This window comes from Cryptomeria japonica, chromosome 8 (assembly GCF_030272615.1).
Source record: "Cryptomeria japonica chromosome 8, Sugi_1.0, whole genome shotgun sequence".
NCBI lineage: Eukaryota > Viridiplantae > Streptophyta > Pinopsida > Cupressales > Cupressaceae > Cryptomeria > Cryptomeria japonica.
The window spans coordinates 553,430,119-553,450,219 of NC_081412.1; the positions used below are offsets into that span (position 1 = coordinate 553,430,119).

General features: G+C 37.8%; 1 protein-coding gene across 1 annotated transcript in view; it reads right to left on the reverse strand.

Annotated features, from left to right (window-relative positions):
- The window catches only part of LOC131067103 (poly [ADP-ribose] polymerase 1), a 91,365-nt gene that overhangs the window by 64,000 nt on the left and 7,264 nt on the right, over window positions 1–20,101 (reverse strand). Inside the window, exons 2-3 of the mRNA XM_058002037.2 lie at window positions 5,992–6,041; window positions 5,679–5,883 (exon numbers count right to left, since the gene is read on the reverse strand). Of these exons, the coding sequence (XP_057858020.2) occupies window positions 5,679–5,883; window positions 5,992–6,041 (255 nt within the window). The remainder of the gene's footprint in view (window positions 1–5,678; window positions 5,884–5,991; window positions 6,042–20,101) is intronic.

Below are 20,101 nucleotides of genomic sequence, written 5' to 3' on the forward strand. Positions count from 1 at the left end.
GAAGTGAAAGAGAATAGAATAGCTCAAGCCAGCAAGGAGAGAACCCTTTACGATGAGGCTTAACAGCCTTTATATAGAAAATTGGTTACAAAAGTGATCATGACCCCTATGTGTGAAGGGAAATGTCTATCTAGGAGTGCAAGGAAGTGCATGCACCTGACTTTCTGTACATGCAAGCAACCTAGCCATACCCTGAAAAGGCAACCCTGAGAAGGGTGGATTGACTGACCTTCCAAAGTCAACATACAGACATGACATAAGTTACCACAACATGAATGGGCCTATACCTCTCTTGATGGAAATCCTGCCAAAATCATTAAATGCACCCCTGTAGCTCCACAAAAGAAGGTGCACATGTCACAAAAGTCGATGGAGCATTTAAAGCTTTAAGTGTTGATCACGCTACCCAGAAGTGTTGCAAGCCGGATTGAAGTCTGAGGACTTCCGAAACTCGGGTTCCCGAAGTGTGGAAGATAAGGAAGGAACTTCGGAACCTCAGGGTTCCGAAGTTCCGAGAAAGCGAAGAAGAGACTAAGAAAAAGGAAAAGGGGAGACCTAGCAAAGGAACTTCGGAACCTCAAGGTTCCAGAAGAAGATAAGGAAAGGGAACTTTGGAACCTCGGGGGTTCCGGAGAAGAGGGAAAGGCAGCAAGGAAGGGACTTCGAAACCTCGAGGTTCCAGGGTTCTGGGAAAAGAAAGGGGCTAAGGGAAAGGAACTTCGGAACCTCGGCGTTTCGAAAAAGGCAAGGAAAGGGAACTTCGGAACCTCGAGGTTTTGGAGTTCCGGAGAACTGAAGAGGAGGGGGAAGGAAAGGGAGGAACTTTGGAACCTCGGGGTTCTAGAGTTCTGGTGAAGGGAAGAAGACGAGGAGGGAACCTCAGAACATCGGGGTTCCGGAGAAGAAAAGAAGAGAAGGCAAAGAGAAGGAACTTCGAAACCTCGGGGTTCCGGAGTTCTGGGGAACATGAAAGAAAAGGGAAGCAAAGGGAAGGGACTTCCTCCAAACAAGACAACACTTCTCACCTCATAATTCTTCTGCTTTTCTCCTTGATCAATTGGGGCAGCGTTGGTCCATGGATTGTATCTCTGATCAGTTCTTACTGATGGACCAAGGGTGTCATAAAATGACAACTGGTACCCCTACTGGACTCACTAGTGTGCATAGCGTGCTAAAAGGCACTCTATAGCCTCATCTATCCTAATGGTAGGGGCATCATGTCCATCATGGTGTCAAATTTCCTCTCCACTCTAGTGTTAGGACCAGCTAATCCTGCTCATCCTTTGTCCTCCTGTTACACTATCACTATCGTTGGATGAACTCTTGTGAAGAACAATGATACCTGAAACGGTCTCACCTTTTGGAACCTATAGTGGTTGCCACTTTTGTTCCTCTATGGTACTACTAAAACTTTTCACTCATGATTTTTTCCTACACGGGATGGTAGGAAAGCTCTACTCTACCACTGAAATATCCCACCCCTTTGTCGATATTTAATTTTCTTATTTTTGCCTCTTTTTTTTTGTTTTTTCTAATTTCTGATTTTTTTGTGTTTTGAGAAATAATGAAAAAAATTATAGGAATGCTAGAAAACCTTTCTAAACACTAATAATTAAATTCAGTTTCCAAAAACTCAAGAACTTTATTGCTGATTAATTAAAGAACAGTACATACGGAGAAATAATTTGGCATGCATCCCTCTCGGCTACTCTAATCAAACGTCCAGATAACATATAAGCATATTACACAGTACGGCCAAGCTAGAATGAAGCTACGGCATCTAGTTGGTATGGTACGGCCAAGCTAGGACTGCAAACAAGAGATTAATCTTGATTAAAAATACCGCCAATTATAATTGCCCTTCACAGTTGATAAACCCTTCAAAATCAGATCCGAAAAAACTTGGGAAACCCTACATTGGGACCATAAAATAGTACGGCCAGCCTTGAGAAAGGTATGGCTGGGCTAGTGAATGGTATGGCCCTCCAAAATGATCTTCAAACTCTTCCAATCTGCAAACAATCAAATTCCAAGTGCCCTATCAACTTTGCAAACTGTTTTCAATGATCAAACGTCATCTAGATAACATATAAGCATATTACACAGTACGGCCAAGCTAGAATGAAGCTACGACAACTAGTTGGTATGGTATAGCCAGGCTAGGACTGCAAACAAGAGATTAATCTTGACTAAAAAATATCGCCGATTATAATTGCCCTTCACGGTTGACAAACCCTTCAAAATCAGATCTGAAAAAACTCGAAAAACCCTACACTGGGACCCTAAAATAGTACGGCCAGCCTTGAGAAAGGTATGGCTGGGCTAGTGAATGGTATGGCCCTTCAAATGATCTTCAATCTCTTCCAATCTGCAAACAATCAACTTCCAAATGCCCTATCGACTTTGCAAACTGATTTCAATAATGCACAAATATAATCCTTGAGTGAGATTATTAGAGAGTGGCCTTGGGTGATCTTTCACACCTGCAGACACTAATCCATCCAAGAGTTTTCGTTCTTAGAAAGCCTGAAACTTCATCAACAAACCCTTGCTCTCCAGGAACTTCATTGATTTCTCCAAAGTCCAAACATAAATGAATTAATGAGCTATCAAGAGCCCTTTTATAACCTTCTCAAAAACCCGCAACTTAGAGGAAATGAAATGCACTTTTATAATTTCATTTCATCTCAATTAATCATTTAATGTAGTTGGCGCCCCCATAAAGACTTAATAAATGACTTTATAACCATTAAAATAACTTATGCAATTAATACTCCTTATATCCCCTCAATATAGTCATTAATTTAATAAATATTTTAAAGTCCCCATAAACATTTAATTAACTATACCAACAACCCAAGAACAGCCGTTGTACCCTCCAACCATCCAAATGACTTACGATAAATAGTATGAGACCATATGCTCAAGAGACTTACTAAAATTAGTATGTATGTACAAACAGAGTCTGAAAGACCTCAGGAAGGCAAACCACCAAAAAACTGAATCTCTGACATGGAGAGTACTGAAATAAACAACCCAAGGGTCAGCCAAAAAGCCCTAAATCACCCACAAATGGCAGCCTACTCACCACATTAGCCTATGGGGACCACTGATAATAGGCTAACCTCTGAAAATAACTGATGCTTAGGAAGGTGCAAAACTGGGAACATTACAATAAACCAAAGACAACTCTACTTTTGTCCTGAAATTTTACAAAGATAGTAGCACCAAAAGGTTCAAACGTTAGATTACCAAACTACTCTCAAGGTGTGCATTAGAGGAGAAATTATCATCAATGTCAATCAATTGCCAAATGTAGTGACAGTGAACCTCAATCCGATCGGCATGACCATGATAGATTGGGTTATTCATTAATTTCAATTCTCCCTGATTGTCATAAAAAAGTGTAGTCAGTGTAATCTAAGAAAACTGCCAATCCTTCAAACTTCAACATAACCATACTGCTTTGTGTTGATTTTCGTGATCAGATTAACAATAATGAGCAGGAAATAATAATGCAGTCACAAGAATCAAAGCACACAAATAGAAAGGGCACACAACACAAGTTTACCCTGGGAAAACCTCCCTCTTGGAGGTGAAAATCCCAGCAACAAGATCCAAATTTATATTAGACAATATCAGCATACAACTTTGCTTACTGCACTTGAAGCAACATATAAATAAGAACAGCAGAATGAAGATTCCAAACTAGGGCACAAGAAATAGCTTGATAGACTTATCTGCACTATCGAGATTTGCTGTTTGCTGTCATGCAGATCATTCACAGAGCATAGGAGTGAATTTGCTGACTGTGGATATGATTCGCTGCCACTGAGACAATTCGCTGTTCCTAGGAATGAATCGCTAACACAAGAAGATAGTTCGCTGCTCTTGGAAGGCTGATTCACATCAGGCTAGCAGTGCTAAAAATGAATATATATTGTGTAGAGTGAATCTTGTTTATATACAAGATTCATGTTCAAGTCTTCTAAGTCGGCCTTAACCAATTCCCTTTATTTTACGTATTTTACTTTGCACTTTGGCACCCAATTTGGGGCCTACATTAACTTGCGACTTGTGCCACGTTACCTTTTGGACCCAGCCCTATTGCTTGTCCACACGTTACATTTGAGCTCAGCCCTATAGACATCAATTGCTTAATCCACACGTTACATGGGAAGAAGAAGGGCCCAGCTGAGTCTCCACGTTACATCAAGAAGAAGGGCCAAGCCCTATAAGGGTTCGAATCCTTATTTATTTTTCTCACTAAGTTACAATAAACTAACACTTTGCAGCTGAGAATGGCAACTACTTTGTACTCTACTTGGGTGGAAGATAAATATAAGATGCGCTAGAGCTTACTCTGCCGTAAAACAACTCTTGATCCCAATAAGAAAAAACAGTCAGTATTTAACCTCTAAGTATCAATTAAACTAACCCAATCAGACTTTGTATATCCTACTCAACCTAAAACGATCTGTACTCTGATAAAGCATGTCAAAGTCAAAAGTACCATTGACATGAGGCAACACTTGATCTGCTATGTGCCCATAAACAAGCTTTGAATGTCCCAAAAAATTAATGAGGCAACTAACAGCAAAACAAAGATTTGATCATGTGGAAGATAAAGATATATCAAACTGTTCATCAATTATCAAGAGAGTGACACTTCGACAAGTGATGAATATCACAGGTTGACAACTTTAACCAAACGTGCATGGGTGTAGTGCAAGGACTACAATTTACATGGACAACCATTCAAAAAGATGCATAGCATACATGACCGGATTTGTATGTTCCTAGCATCATACAGCAGTGAAAAACAATATGTCATACTGCAAAAGGACAACAGCAACCACTACAAGACAAAAAAATCTAGTTTACCAGGAATTTGACCTAATCAGTTCCCATTATTATGGGCATCATTGATTCATTGTAACTGGAGCTAAATTCACCTATGTTGTTTCTAGCATTTTAAATTTCTTTTTCCTTCCTCCACCCAAACTTCTCCATTAAAGACTTGCGGAGACAGCACCAAATGCAAATATAATCTTTTGAGAGTGTTAGGAAAATGACATCTCTATGGTGGCCTCCTAAAAGCATTTCCACATTCATTCCTTGTAATAGTATGTATAATTTAATATTAGAATCTAAAATGATACGTTCCTCATTACATGCCTTGTATACTTAAAATTTACAATTGCTATCATAATTCTACATTGCATCAGTGCCAATGCAAAGTAAATCACCCTGCATTTTGGTTTATAGCAACAAGCAGCCTTCTTTGGACATAGTTGTACAAGGTGCTACACCTAAGCTCTTATATCAAGACAAGTACTATCAAGCAGTAACAAAAGATTCAAAAATTTCTATGATAATAGAGTCAGGGAAACAAATCTCAGATAGGTGCAAATGACTAGCTGCCTCGATGTGATCAGAGAGATCAAAATATGCATCAACTAATAGAATGTAACAAGTTACGGAGAAGTATCATTCAATGGCTGATGAGAAAAGTTTTTAAAGAAGAACGTCAATGGGAACCCTTATTCATCAATAACAAAGTATGAGATAACCCAAAAGAACTGAATATAAATGCTTCGGAAAGGAACATCTCTGATTTATGCTTTGTTATGCTTTGCATGTGAATACTTCAATATGACCAAACAACAAAAGTTTACCTCTCCTTTTGCTATCTTTTCATTGCATTTTTTACATGTTGCACGAGAACTTTTTGCATTGTCAATCACATACTCATTGCTATCATCCTCTGCAGCACTTACACCAGTACTAGGAGCCAGACCTTGCGAAAGATTTTCCACATACTTCCTCAGCTTCTGCTGATCTTCCCATCTGAGAAGATCAACCCCTTCCACATCATCCAATCTGAAATTACATTAGCAATATAGTTTAGCATTCATGCCTTGAAGGCATGACTAGAATAAATGCCAAGATAATAAACTATAATTCAATGCATGAGGAAGAGTTGCATACGTTCGAATTTGACCTCGTTTCTTCATTATACATCCTGCGTGATTCCACAACTGAACCATAATGAATTAAAAGCATTATTTTGCATGATTGTAATAGCACAGTCATCATAAAACAAACATCACAATTAGAAGAAATTGTGTGGCGAAGAACGCCAAAGGTCATAATAAAAATGTAGACAAAATTATATCAAACCAAAATGGCAAGCTTTCAACAGCTTTAATTGGTATTAATGATGCACCCGAACAAGCATATATGCTTACCGTAGCTTTCTAGGACTATTTATGAGTCTCCTGTTTTCAGCTCAGTATATACTATATTTGCACATTGAATCAAGGAAAACATCATGTGGGAACTAAGCCTACTCTGCTGTTTTGATTTCAAATCATTGCTAGAATAGTTTTTATTTGATCCATTTCTTGAACTAGATTTTAGGGAGCTTCAGTTCATTGCTGAACCTAACAGGTTTGTTTTAGCTTACACCTAATGATTTTGGTGGTTTCAATCTCCCTGTCTTGTGATCTCGGATTGCTATTGCATGTGACTTCTGTTTCGTGTTCCAGCTAGTGGTATTAGGATTTTGTTATGGTATGTGGCTTCTGTTTTGTGTTTCAGCTAGTGGTATTAGGATTTTGTTATGGTATGTGGAATGGCAGTATAGGATCTTGATGTTAAATGTATAATCTCTGGCATGTCGCGGCATGGTATTTCAGGCTCTTCAGCAGATGGTACTACTTTGTTTTGGGTTGTAGGCTCATGCTTAGTTTGCTTCTTACAAATGAATCTGTGTTTTAATGAGGAGCATTATGGTTTTTTGGTGGCAACAACATGCACAAGGCAATGGAGGGACTCTAATTCAAGTCTTTTACTTATATGCATTATAAATTATTTTCTATAGCTCCTGGGGCCCTAATGGCTGTTTGGCATGATGTTACATTATTCATGTATTGTTTGAATTCCATCTTGGGTGGGCTGCCCTATGGATAGCCCTAGTTATTCAATCCAAAAAACATGTCTTGTTTATTTTGAAAATGTGTTGCCTTGGTTGCTTACATAGACTTCAATGGATTTTAAATGTAGTGATGACATTCTGAACCCAAGAAATGAAATAAGAAAACCTAAATCTCTTTGCTTCTTCTTTAAAACAATTAGAAACAATAGAATTGTAAACAAAAAAATTAATATAGGGAATGATGAGTTGTCTCATCCTTGTGTTGTAATGATAAATGAGATACAATCTACCACCTAAATCAATAATTATTGCACCATTTTGTGCTAGGATCAGCATGACTAATGCTGTTGATGACTTAGAATTTTAATTGCTACACTATGGTTCTTAATTGAAAAAAAAAATCCTTTGTCATTTGATTGGTCTTATTCAAGGTTATAGCTATTTGCTCAAAGCCTCAAACTAATGAAATATCAACTAGTGGCTAGGAATTGTCTATAATGTAACTTTCACTTACCAAACTTGGAACAGTTAAAGGACAAAGTCCAGCTTAGAAGAGCCATTATACTTCTAGAGTCATTTTGCGATGTTCAAAAAGGGTGCCCCATGCCAGTAAGAAATAATCAAGCCCATGTGAAAGTGTTAGCTTTAAAACTACAATGTTGTGGTTCACCCCTCACCTGACAAAAAAAAATCCTTTTTCCCAACTCCACATTGAAATGATCGTCAAGTGCTTTCATCATGAGAATCCTTTAACATAATGTCCCCTTTGGGGATTTACCTGAATTTAGTCCTGAAACATAATTAAGTTGAGAATTGCATTATCTTTATTAATATAATCTTGTAACAAAATTGCCAATTGTAAGGTCCCTTTTGGAATATTTCTGGTTTAGCCTGAACACACTTAATCACTAGAAACTCAGATTAGTACTTTAAATATTAATAATTCCCAATAACATTTAAAACAACATATTCATCAGTAATATCTAATTCAATACAACATATACATAATTACTATTTTGATGAAAACATATAGTCAATCATACTAGGAATTCATTAAAAATATTTGCAAAGGGCAATCTCAAGGAAGTTGTCCTTGTATTGCAAGAGCATGGGTAGATTCCCTGTCCATCCATCTCGGGTTGGCATTCTTGGGAAGTCCATCAAGCACAAGGGCATGATTGGATCCTTGATCCTCAACCGCCCTGGCCCACGAACATGGCAAGATTTCAGGTCCACATATATACATATTGCCGATTATATTCCAGCCTTGTGATTCGATGATCAATCTTATTAATAAATTCCATTGTTGATTCATTGATCTACCAATCTGCTCATTTCATAAACAATATATTATATATTTCATATATACATATTGCCGATTATATTCCAGCCTTGTGATTCAATGATCAATCCACATGATTGATTCTTATTAATAAATTCCATTGTTGATTTGTTGATCTACCGATCTGCCCTGTGACGTCCCCATCCTATTAACCAACATAGCTCAATTTCATCAAGTCCCTTGGGGAGTCAATTTTGCATAGGTGCGTCAAAGGATATTACAAAGAGAATTCAACGGTGGTCAGAATACTAATACTAAGCATCGATCAAAGCATCAGCTAATATCGATATCATCCAAGGGTGATTTAGAATGAAGTTGACTAGTCAATTAGTCGTAATTATTTAAGATGACCACTGGAAATCAAAGCACTAAGGCAATCCTACCGTTCGGAGTGATTAAGCAACATTGATACTGTAGGTGTTAATGATACCGATGACAATATTGATCACAACCATCGTAAGGGAAGTATCTATGTCTACAATGCATGAACGTGGTTGACAAGAATACGTCAGAATTATATATGAACGATTCAATCTAACAAGATTCCTTAATGGAATCATGAGATTACCGTAGGACATATGACTAATTCCTAATACTAACAATTCGATGAAGCCAATATGACTATGAATATCAATTAAATCGATAAGCATTAAAACAACAAATTACACGAGTCATTACAAGCAACGGCATTTATGACCAAACCAATTGTTATGTACAAAGATGTTGGAAGGAGAACATGTCTCCTTGATCTCGAAGAGGTGCGACCATTCAAGGAAGAAGTTATATGTGATTGTGGAAATTTCTCTTATTAGTAATCCATTTTGGATCGCTCCTTGTGAGCAATTACTTTGGGCATACGATCGGTTGCATAAGGAACAAAGTCGCCAATCAGGGAGGACACCGTATCTTATTATAAAGGAAGAAATACCACGTGGGGGCCTCTGATCTGACAGAGATATCAGAATTTAAGGAAAAAGACTTCAACAGAAATTCCGGTTTATTAATATTAGAAGAAGCTTGCCAAAGTGCTTTGTGGGCCCACCCAATAATTATTCAGAATATTATAATTAAAGAATCTTCCAACAGTATTTGCAGAAAAGGTTGAAGATTTCACAACTTTTGTTGTGATTTTTAGCAGCAGCTCCACTATAGGGAATGGGGACCCACTTGTAATATTTGGAGATATTAATTGTGTTTTTAATTTCAACACCACTTAAGCTTTTACAAGGAATTTGGGAATTTTTGTTTGTGATTTGAACAATCAATATTACCAAAGGGTTAACAAATATTTAAGAGTCAACAACATGCTGAAGAATTTTGTTTGGGTAAATCAGAGAGAGTACCAAGATAAGTTCTACTCTTTCTAAATTCAATATTTTAATGAAATGTGTTCAGTTTTAATAAAGTTATGTTTATTAATATATTACCATTCTCATTATAAATTGAAATTGATGTCTCAGGACTAAATTATGGTAAGTCTGAAATGGGGATATTACATGCTCATTTCATAAACAATATATTTCATACATACATACATACAATATGTATGTATGTATGTATGTATGTATGTATTTCATGATTGAGTCTTATTAATAAATTCCATTGTTGATTTGTTGATCTACCGATCTTCTCATTTCATAAACAATATATTTCATACATACATATTGCTGGGTATATTCCAGCCTTGTGATTCAATGATCAATCCAGATGATTGATTCTTATTAATAAATTCCATTGTCGATTTGTTGATCTACTTATCTGCTCATTTCATAAACAATATATTTCATACATACATATTGCCAATTATATTCCAGCCTTGTGATTCAATGATCAATCCACATGATTGATTTTCATTCTTATTAATAAATTCCATTGTTGATTTGTTAATCTACCAATCTGCTCATTTCATAAACAATATATTTCATACATACATACATATTGCCGATTATTTTCCAGCCTTGTGATTAATGATCAATACATACATATTGCCAATTATATTCCAGCCTTGTGATTCAATGATCAATCCACATGACTGATTCTTATTAATAAATTCCATTGTAGATTTGTTGATCTCCGATCTGCTCATTTCATAAACAATATATTTCATGCATACATACATACATATTGCCGATTATATTCCAGCATTGTGATTCAATGATCAATCCACATGATTGATTCTTATTAACAATTTCCATTGTTGATTTGTTGATCTACCGATCTGCTCATTTCATAAACAATATATTTCATTCCTTTGTAAAATGACAGAATCACTCCATGGCTAACTGATTCTCTTAAAAGAATTCAATCCTACTTGATGATTGATGATCCCTCCAAATGAAATGTCTTCCCTTTTATATTCGCATATCCAAGTGAGTGACACATCTATTTGAATAGAGACCTCCTTTCCAAGATTAATGACTTTTGTATAACCTTAAACATTGCTTTATGAATTGTAATCACTACCTTTAAACTTTATTTAGTTTGCCCAGTACTCAGTCGGCCCTCTTGCTAATTATATTCTTTTAATTTTGGTTGGCCCTTTGAATGAAGGATGATTCTTATCCTTGGTTGGTCGTTGTTTTGCTAATAATTATATTCTTTAACCTAGGTTGGCCCCCTACATGGAGCACTGCCATTATTTCCTCTGCACGAGTTTGGTATTAAAAGGGCTACTATTGCTTTTAGATTGGTGGGGGCATGACACTCCGCCCTTCCAAGATTGATTGTCCTCAAGCAATAACAATTTCAATCTTGTTAACTAAATCTTTTGCCAATTTGAGGGTCCCAAACCAACCACCACCCTTGGAGATTTGTAATCCTTAGATCATTCTTGTGATATAATCAGCTTCTGCTGTGTGACTCCAATATAATTTAGGAATTGGAGATTCTACACCAAATGATGATTCTTGCATCTTGCGTTGGTACAAAGTGTGTGAGATGTGCTCTATATGTTCCTCTTAAGTCTTGCTAAAGATGAGAATGTCATCCAAGTAGACAATGACAAAGGAGTTGATGAAGTGCTGTAGGATATACATCGGGCACATGAATTTTGTTCATGCATTGGTCAGGCTGGAAGGCATAACCATCTGTTTGTATAATCCCTCCTTGGTTTGAATGTAGCTTTTCCAAAGTTCAAACATCTATGGGATGAATTAGTACTTGATGATATCTTGATTTCAGGTCAATTTTTGTGAAGAATTGTGCACTATGAAGGTGGTCCAAAAGATTGTTGATATGCGGAAAAGGATATCAGTTCTTTATTATGATTTTGTTCAACATGCAAGAGTCAATCTAGAGGCACCGTGTGCTATCTTGCTAAGCACGAGGACTATCAACTTGCCACATGGAAAAGAGCTAGGCTTGTTCTTAACTTGATCAATTAGCCTAGCTCTTTTCCAAACTTCATCATGAAACTTGGGTCAATAAGTTTGCCTCAAAAACTACACAATTGAACCCTGATAAATATATCATAGTTTGACTTGCTGTGGAAAATACCTCCTACTTATTTATCATTCTCGCAAAAGATTTGCAATATAGAGGGCAATTAAGAAGAGAAGATTTTGGGAATTAAATCAATCTTGTATTGCATTGTGTAATGTGTTGGAAGATTTTTGTACTCTTAAAAAACCTTCCATGTACTGCCATAATACCTTGTGAGCTTTTGTTGTCATGACGGTGTTTGCACATCCTTGCATGATGTCCATGCATGCTTGCTCCCCTATGTAGGTGTCTCCAGGAAAACCATGAGCACAAACTTTTGTGTGAATTCATCATAGGTTGCCATGTTTTGGTGCCCTTGTGTAATAATACCATGATGCCACCCACCGTGTGCAATCCCTTCCAGTGTAAAATGGCAAATTTGATAACATCCTCTTCTGTCATGGTACTAAGGGAGAAATAGGTGTCCAAAGTTTAGATCCATGAACATGCAGTGACTTCTTTTGATGGAAAGAGTCACTTTATTCACTCTGAGGTAAGTCTTTATTAGGTTGTCCTCTTTCCCTTCTAGGGCTATTTCATGTCCTAGCATCACAAAAACCTAATTTCAGTTTCAGTCTTTGAGTAGGCTTGTACACATTCATCAATGTCATTAACTAGTAGACTAGTTTCTCCTCTTGTTGTCACCTCTCTAGGTGAGAATGAGGGTCTTGTTAACCTAGGTGTTCACCTTAGTGGTGTTCTATTGTTTTTATCTGAATGATTAGAATTGACACCCCTCCCATTAGTTTGGTTGGTTCTAAGAATATTAATTGTGTTATTCATTTTTGTAGTGTTTGAAGAAGTAATTGAGTCATCTTCTTGTATTGTTCCATGAAAGCCCTTAATTCATTTCCCGATTGATCACCCCATTTTATCGCCTTGAATTGGATTATTATTCTCTTTCCAAAGTTCTTTGGGCTCTTCGGCTTAATCACATATACAACCTTCTACTCTGCAAGCTAGCAAGATCAAAGCTCTTATACCAATTGTAATGTCCCCTTGAAGAAAACACACACGCACACTGATGGAGAACAATTCCGGAGGAGAACCATCAATTCTTGACAAAACGGAGGCGGTGGATAATGCAAAAACCAAAGGCATGAAGAAATCCTTCAAGGAGGTCGTTGCTCAACCGCTTCCCACTATCGAAGAAGGTGCTAGGTTTGTCTCTGTTGAACCCTTGGCAGTAGGTAATTATAGCGACTCCAGTGGAAAAGGTAAGGACCCTAGTTTTTCCTTGGGCTCCCTTTCTATCATTCCTAATGATTCAATGTGTAATGAGATTACTCTTGAAAAGAGTAGATTAAAAGATGTTGCTATTTTTTTCGCTAATGTTGATGTTGATAAATGTTTGGCCCGAAAATTCCTTGATGATTGGTTTAGAAATGTGTGGAATATTAAACTAGGGTTTCATGTTTCCTTCTGTAGATTAATTCAAAAAGGATTATTTGTTATTTTTTTCAAAGATCATAAGGCCCAATCTGAAGTTATTAATAAGCAATATTGGACTGTTGGTAGATGCACATTTGTGCCCTAGGATGGTCTTCTGAAGCCATTAATGAAGAAATCTTGGCACTGTCATGCCCTAGGTGGCTTCTAGTTAAAAATGTCCCTCCATTGTTGTGGAGATTCATACCCCAACTGATTGAGCCAATTAGCAAAACCATTCGTATGGATAATTCGGCCTCCCTTATACCGCATTTGGATGCTAAGGTTCTTGTTTCGATTAACCCTGGTTTAGATGTTCCTAAATTTCTCAATTTTAAATTAGGGGATGACATTGTCTCTTGCCCAGTTGAAATTCTAGGAGTCAATGCTTGCTTCCTCTACAGAAAAGAGGGGCATATTCAGAAGAATTGTCCCATTATCAATTGGAAAAAAAGGTGTGGAGAAACCCCAAAAGGGTGCTCACAACTCCTCGTCTACCTCCAAGAATCATTTGCCCTTATCGGCCTCTGCGCCTCTCATGGATAAACTTGACTCCTTATCATTTGCCCTTATCGGCCTCTGCGCCTCTCATGGATAAACTTGACTCCTTAAGTAAAAATGTTAAAAATTCTATGAGTGGAGCTAATAAAACGCTTCCCAAGTTTGATAAAAACGCAGACTTTGGGAAATTCAATGAAGCTCCCCTACCCCACTCTGCAATTGCAAAAGCCCTAGAACAGATGGATAAAGATCAACAAGAGGGTTTTCAAATGGTTGGCAAAAACCCTAGAAAGAGGAGAAAAAATGCCCAGCAGTTGACGCTCAAAAAAATTAGAGCGGCTAGCCCCAATAGCAATGAGCATAGTAAAGATAAAAATGTTGGGGCGAACAATTCTGCTTCTCCTATGGAAGATGATGCACAGGAGATGTCCCCCGAGAGGAGATTCTCAAGTACGAATACAAATTCTTCCCTTGTCAAATCTTTGGTTATGAATTTTGAAGGGAGAGACAGAAACAGTAGTGAATCACGTAAGGGAGGGAGCTCTAGTGGGGCACTCATCAAGCCTATTGCTCGGAGGGACTCTACAGATATGGATGTATCCTATGAGATCTCTCCGTCTAGTGACCCTAGATTGGCTGAGGGACGACCCCCTCTTACAAAATTCACTACGTAGTCGTCTATAGCCTTTCCCCCTAAGAAGTTTGTTGAGATTGCAAATAACTGCGTTATAGAGGTCGTTGTTGCTGACACTAATAGAGGTGACCCCAACCCTAGTGAGCCATCAACAGATGGTTTTGATGCCATAGGCAATAGTGATAGTTTAAACACATACAGACCCTGTATCGGGGATGAGGTGGCCCCCAATCAACCTGATCCCAACGAGGATTCAAACTGTGGGGATGACTCCCATTATGATAAACTCTGTCAAAGAAGGTGATGAGATAGTTGACAGTGAGAACACTGATCATAAATCTAGAAGAAGAGGTAGACCATTAGGGTCCAAAAATAAAGGATCTTCCAATAGAAGGAAAGCAGAAGAGAAAAAAGATCTCCCCAAATGCTTCAGCAGTTTTAAGACTGCCAAAGAGTTACAACAAATCTCCTAGATATGATGAGGTGCATTTCATGGAACATTAGAGGTCTGGAGTTGCTAGAAAGGAAGCAAATAGTTAGGAGGTTTCTTAGCCAACATAGAGATTCAGATTTTGTGATGCTACAAGAATTGAAGGCAACTAAATTTACTCTGGAGGTCAATCTTGATTTCATTTGGGGAGACTCTATTAAGATCTGCTCGGATCATGATAAAGGGAGAGGGGGAGTTGGGCTACTCATCAGCCCTAAGTGGAAAGATCACATTATTAGTCAAGGACACTCCATGTAATAGAGCAGTTTGGGCTTAATTCAGCTTGAATAATTTTGTCATAGGTGTTTGCTCAATTTATGCAGCCAATGATTATAGGGAGAGGATTGAACTATGGGACTGGATTGCCTCTCTTCCTGACATTCCTTGGATTATTGGGGGAGACTTCAACATGATTGAAAACCATGAGGATAAGTCCGGAGGTGTTTCCATGGAGTGGAAAGGGGCTAAGAAACCGCATTGGGAAAGGATGAAGAATTGTAAGAAGCTCTTTGACCCCTTACTTGGTAATAAGCAATCTGCGAGAGGGATATGATACACTTGGTGCAATTACCAGAAAGGAAAACACAGAATATATTGTAGGTTGGATAGATTTTATGCAAACAAAGATCATTTCTCCTTTACACCGGATGATCAGGACAATGTAGTAAGAGTTTGGTCGGTTTCCCTCTCTGATCATCACCTTGTTGTTTCTCTCATTAGGCTTGGAGACAGACCAGCCAAGAAGGGGAAAGGTGGAGACAAATTCATCCTCAACACCCATCTCCTTAAGGATCAAGATGTGTTGGCTGCCATTAACATTATTAGGTTGCTCAATAAAAGAAATAAGAACGTGCAATCTCATATCAGCAGATGGAATCAAAATGTTAAGAGTTGGCAAAACTTGCTTCAGACTATTGGGCAGAAAAGAGCTAAGGATAGTAGATTTCAGGAAAGAGCACTTGTTGATGAGTTGCACCGGATTGAAGAGGATATTCAAAGCAACCCTAGTAACCTTGAGTTATCCAGCAGAGTTGCACAAGCTAGGGATGCTTTGAGGAGGCACCAACAGGTTAAGATTAGAGGTGCAATGATTAGGGCCCGAAGTCAGTGGATGCAATTTGGTGACAAAGGGTCTAAGTTCTTTTTCAATTTGCTTAGACAGAAGCAAAACAAAGAAAAAATTGATAGACTATGGGTTGATAACAAGGAGGTAGTGGAGGTAGAAGATATTAAACAGGCCTTTGCCCTATTCTACAAGGAGCACTTCTCCTCTGAAGATTCTCCCAATTCACAAAGAGCTCACAAAGAGCTAGAGAAAGATGCAGAGCACTTATTCCCATCAGAATAACTGATGAAGACTCCCATTCCTTGAAACAAGCTACATCTATGGAGGAAGTGAAAAATGTCATTAGAGCCCTTAATAATGACAAAGCATCGGGCCCAAATGGATTGCCTGTTGAGTTTTATAAAGCTAATGAGGAATGGATTAGCCAAGATCTCCATGAGCTGTATATTGAGGCTCTTGAGAAAGGATCCCGAGGAGACATCATCAACAAAGGAATTATCAAGTTGTTACCCAAAGAGGGGGATAAGACACTTATAAAAAACTAGAGACCTATTACACTTCTCAATGTGTCATTACACTTCTTAATGTGTCGTATAAGATCTTGGCCAAAGTTCCAGCTCTTAGACTAGAAAATGTGTTGCCCAAGTTTATTTGTCCTACTCAAACAGGTTTCATTAAGGGATGATTCATTCTGGAAAACCTAATAACCAGTTGGGAAGCGATGGACTAGGCTAATGCTTTCGGGCAGAATGTTGCCATGTTCCTCTTAGATTTCAAGCAAGCTTATGATAGGGTTGAATGGGATTTTAATTGATGATGTTAGAAGCTTTCGGATTCCCTACAAAATTCCGTCAATTTGTGAAGGTTCTTCTCAAAGATGCTTCTGCACAGGTTGAGGTTAATGGCTCACTCACTCAGGTCATTAAACTTGGAAGGTCCATCAAGCAGGGATGCCCCCTTGCCCCATCCCTGTTTGTCATTGCCTTTGATGCATTGTACTACATATTGAGAGACTACAACATTTCCCCTAAAATCGAAGGTGTTGTGCTTCTTGATTGGTCAAATTTGGTTAATATTCAATTCGCAGATGATATTGCATTATTTGTAGAACTCGCCAAGCAGAACATTGAAGCCCTTGAAAGCAAAATCAAGTTCCTCGGTGAGATCTCAGGGGCCGAAATCTCTCAGACTAAATCCACCTTGCTTGGGTGGAGAGACGACCCTCTGGATTGGTTATAGCAATTTGGGTTCCAGTGGGGAGGTCCTAACAAGATTGTCAGATACCTAGGGATACCCTTCTCTATCTCCCCTTCTCTAAAGGAAATGTGGATATGGGTTAGAGGTAAAATAGAAAAGAAATTAAATAAGTGGAAAAATATATATCTATCGCTTGCTGGCAGAGTGCAAGTTTGTCATAAGATTCTATCTTCATATAGCATTTACTATTCATCTATCTAGATGTTTTGTAACTATCAAATCCTTGAAATCCAGAAAGTAATAAGAAAGTTCTTGATGGGAAAGGAAACAATAAGATACATTCAGTTAAATGGGGTTGGTGTCATATTGAGAAGAGATTGGGAGGGCTCGGACTAAAGGATCTGAGACTCCAAGAGATTGCACTTGCTGCAAAATGGATCTTTCAAGCGTTTGAAGGCAGTGAACCATGGAAAGTCTTGATCAGAAGCAACATTATGAGGGTTGTACCTAAGGGGGCTAAATATTGGAAGTCTTTACCCTTTTGTGACCTAGTGGCTGGAGGTTTCCCAGTCTCAGTACAAGGTTCGTGTGTCTTTAAATCTATCTGGAGGACCTGGGAAATAGTTAGACCATTCATCACCAATAGTAGGGCCAGCAACAATGATCACATTCATGGAGAGAGATCTATCTGGTGGAAACTTTTCCACTCCTCTTGCGCTTACACAGGGCTTTTCTGCCAGAGCATGGGCTAACAAAGGTATTTGTAGCTTTACAAACATTACCGATAGCGATAGTAATATGCTTATGAGTTGGGATGCACTTAGTGCTAAGTATGATCTTCCGGCTTCCCAAAAAAGAACTTACAATATGGTTTAAAAAGCTTTTGTTGTTCTTCAGTTGCCTAAAAATTGTAATGTGGATAATAACAGATTTATTACTTATAAATGGAATAATGATATCCTTATTTCTAATGTTAAGTCTATCATTGTTTATGATACTCTCTCTTATGATGAGTCTATTATCAATCATGCCAATACTATGTGGTATGCAGATTTATCTTTAAAGCAATGGCAGAAAGTATTCACAGGATTATGGAACAGTCCTATTGTTCCTAAAAAAATGTTTTAAATGGCTAATGTTAATTAACAGGCTTCCTTTCAAGAAAAATCAATCCAATATTGATATGTGCAATATATGTAGAGTGCATTATTGCCAAAGAAATCTGGTTGATGTTTGGTATTTCTATTCCTAACCAGGTTAATATTAAGGGAAGTTCTTACTAGTTGCATCCATGGTTTGAAAAAAGATACTAATCTATTTTGGTATATTCTTTCTACAGATATCTTATGGTACATTTGGAAAATTAGAAATGAAAATAAATTCCAAGGTAAAACTAGGGCCCTTACTGAGTCATTTCGTGGACTCACTCTTTATTACATTATTTTGCAGGTCTTTGTAACTATGAGGATAGAGAAGAAAAAATTTCTGCGGTTTCTCAAAGATGGTCATGCTACTATGTTCATATATGAGTTGGAGAATGGATTTGAATGGAGGCGGGTTGCAAGAGACCACACCTCTTTTGCCACTGCAATGAAGAATCTTGGTGCTAAGATTTGGAAAGCCAGAAACCCAACAATGGAACAGATCCAGATGTTGACTCACCCGCATGAGGGAAGGAAGACAATCTAGATGGAAGGCCCTTTGGGGTAAACAGCTTGGATGGAGCCCTGTCCAGATCATCTTCATGAGTGTTGAGATGTTCTTTGGTTCTTTTTGTTCGAACATGAACATTATCTATGTATACTCTTTTTGCTTGGACACATCATAGAATAGGCTATGTATAGGATTATGATGTTTAAAATGTGCATGCAAAATTGTTAGTCATTTGATCGGATCTATGTAGGTCAGGATTGTTGGTTTTGAGGCATGACCTCACGTTACTGCTGAAGCTATACTTTTTGTAAGTTTACTCTCTATATTTAATATAAAAAAACAAAACACACACACACTTATACTAAGGGGACAAGTCCAACTTATTCATTTTATTTAGCAATCATTAAGCAATAATCAAAGCATCCACACAATTTCAATCTAACAAAAACCAAGATGCACACATGATTTTGCATGGAAAATCTTGCAGGAGAAAACCACAACAAAATATTGCTTTCATAAAGAGCTTCTTACAACTTTGTAGGCACCAACCCACACGAGACACCAATCCCCCAACTGAGCACCAACTCAAGAAGAGACTTTGATCTCTTTGAATGAGAAGCTCCAACCTTTGAAATGTAGAACTTCTTCAACATTTCTTAAACATACTTGGTTTGAGGAATGAAAATTTCTTTATCTGATTGGGAAATTTACAAACCAAGAAAGAAAGATAGCTCACCTAGCATAGACATCTCAAATTCCTTTTGCATATTTGAAGCGAAATCCTAGCATATCTTATCACTGTCACCCCCACATATATCACAACAATCAAAAACTTAACTCCTTCATCTTCTATTCCTATTCTAAAGCCTTGCTCTTGGAGCTACTTGAATACCAAGCCCTTGAGGCCTGCTTTAGTCCATAAAGAGCCTTCTTCAGTCTGCACACAATCTTCATTTTCTAATAGAATGAATCCTTCAAGTTGCTCGATATACACTTCTTCAAGATTTCCATTTAGGAAAGTCAATTTGACGTCCATCTAATACACTTTGAAATTCTTGAAACTTGCAAGAGGTAAGAACATTCTAATAGCTTCTAATCTTGCAACGGGATTTTTTGAAGTCTATTCCTTCAACTTGTGCATAGCCTTTGCACACAAGCCTTGCTTTATTCCTTGTAACTTCCCCATCTTCATTCAATTTGTTATTAAACACCCACTTGGTTCCTAAAACATTCTTGTCCTTAGGTCTTGGGGCAAGCTCCCAAGTCTCATTCTTTTCTATTTGATCCAATTCTTCCTCCATAGCCTTGATCAAGTGCTTATCTTTGCTTAATTTTGAAAAATTATTTGGCTCCAACTTTGGAGAGCAAAC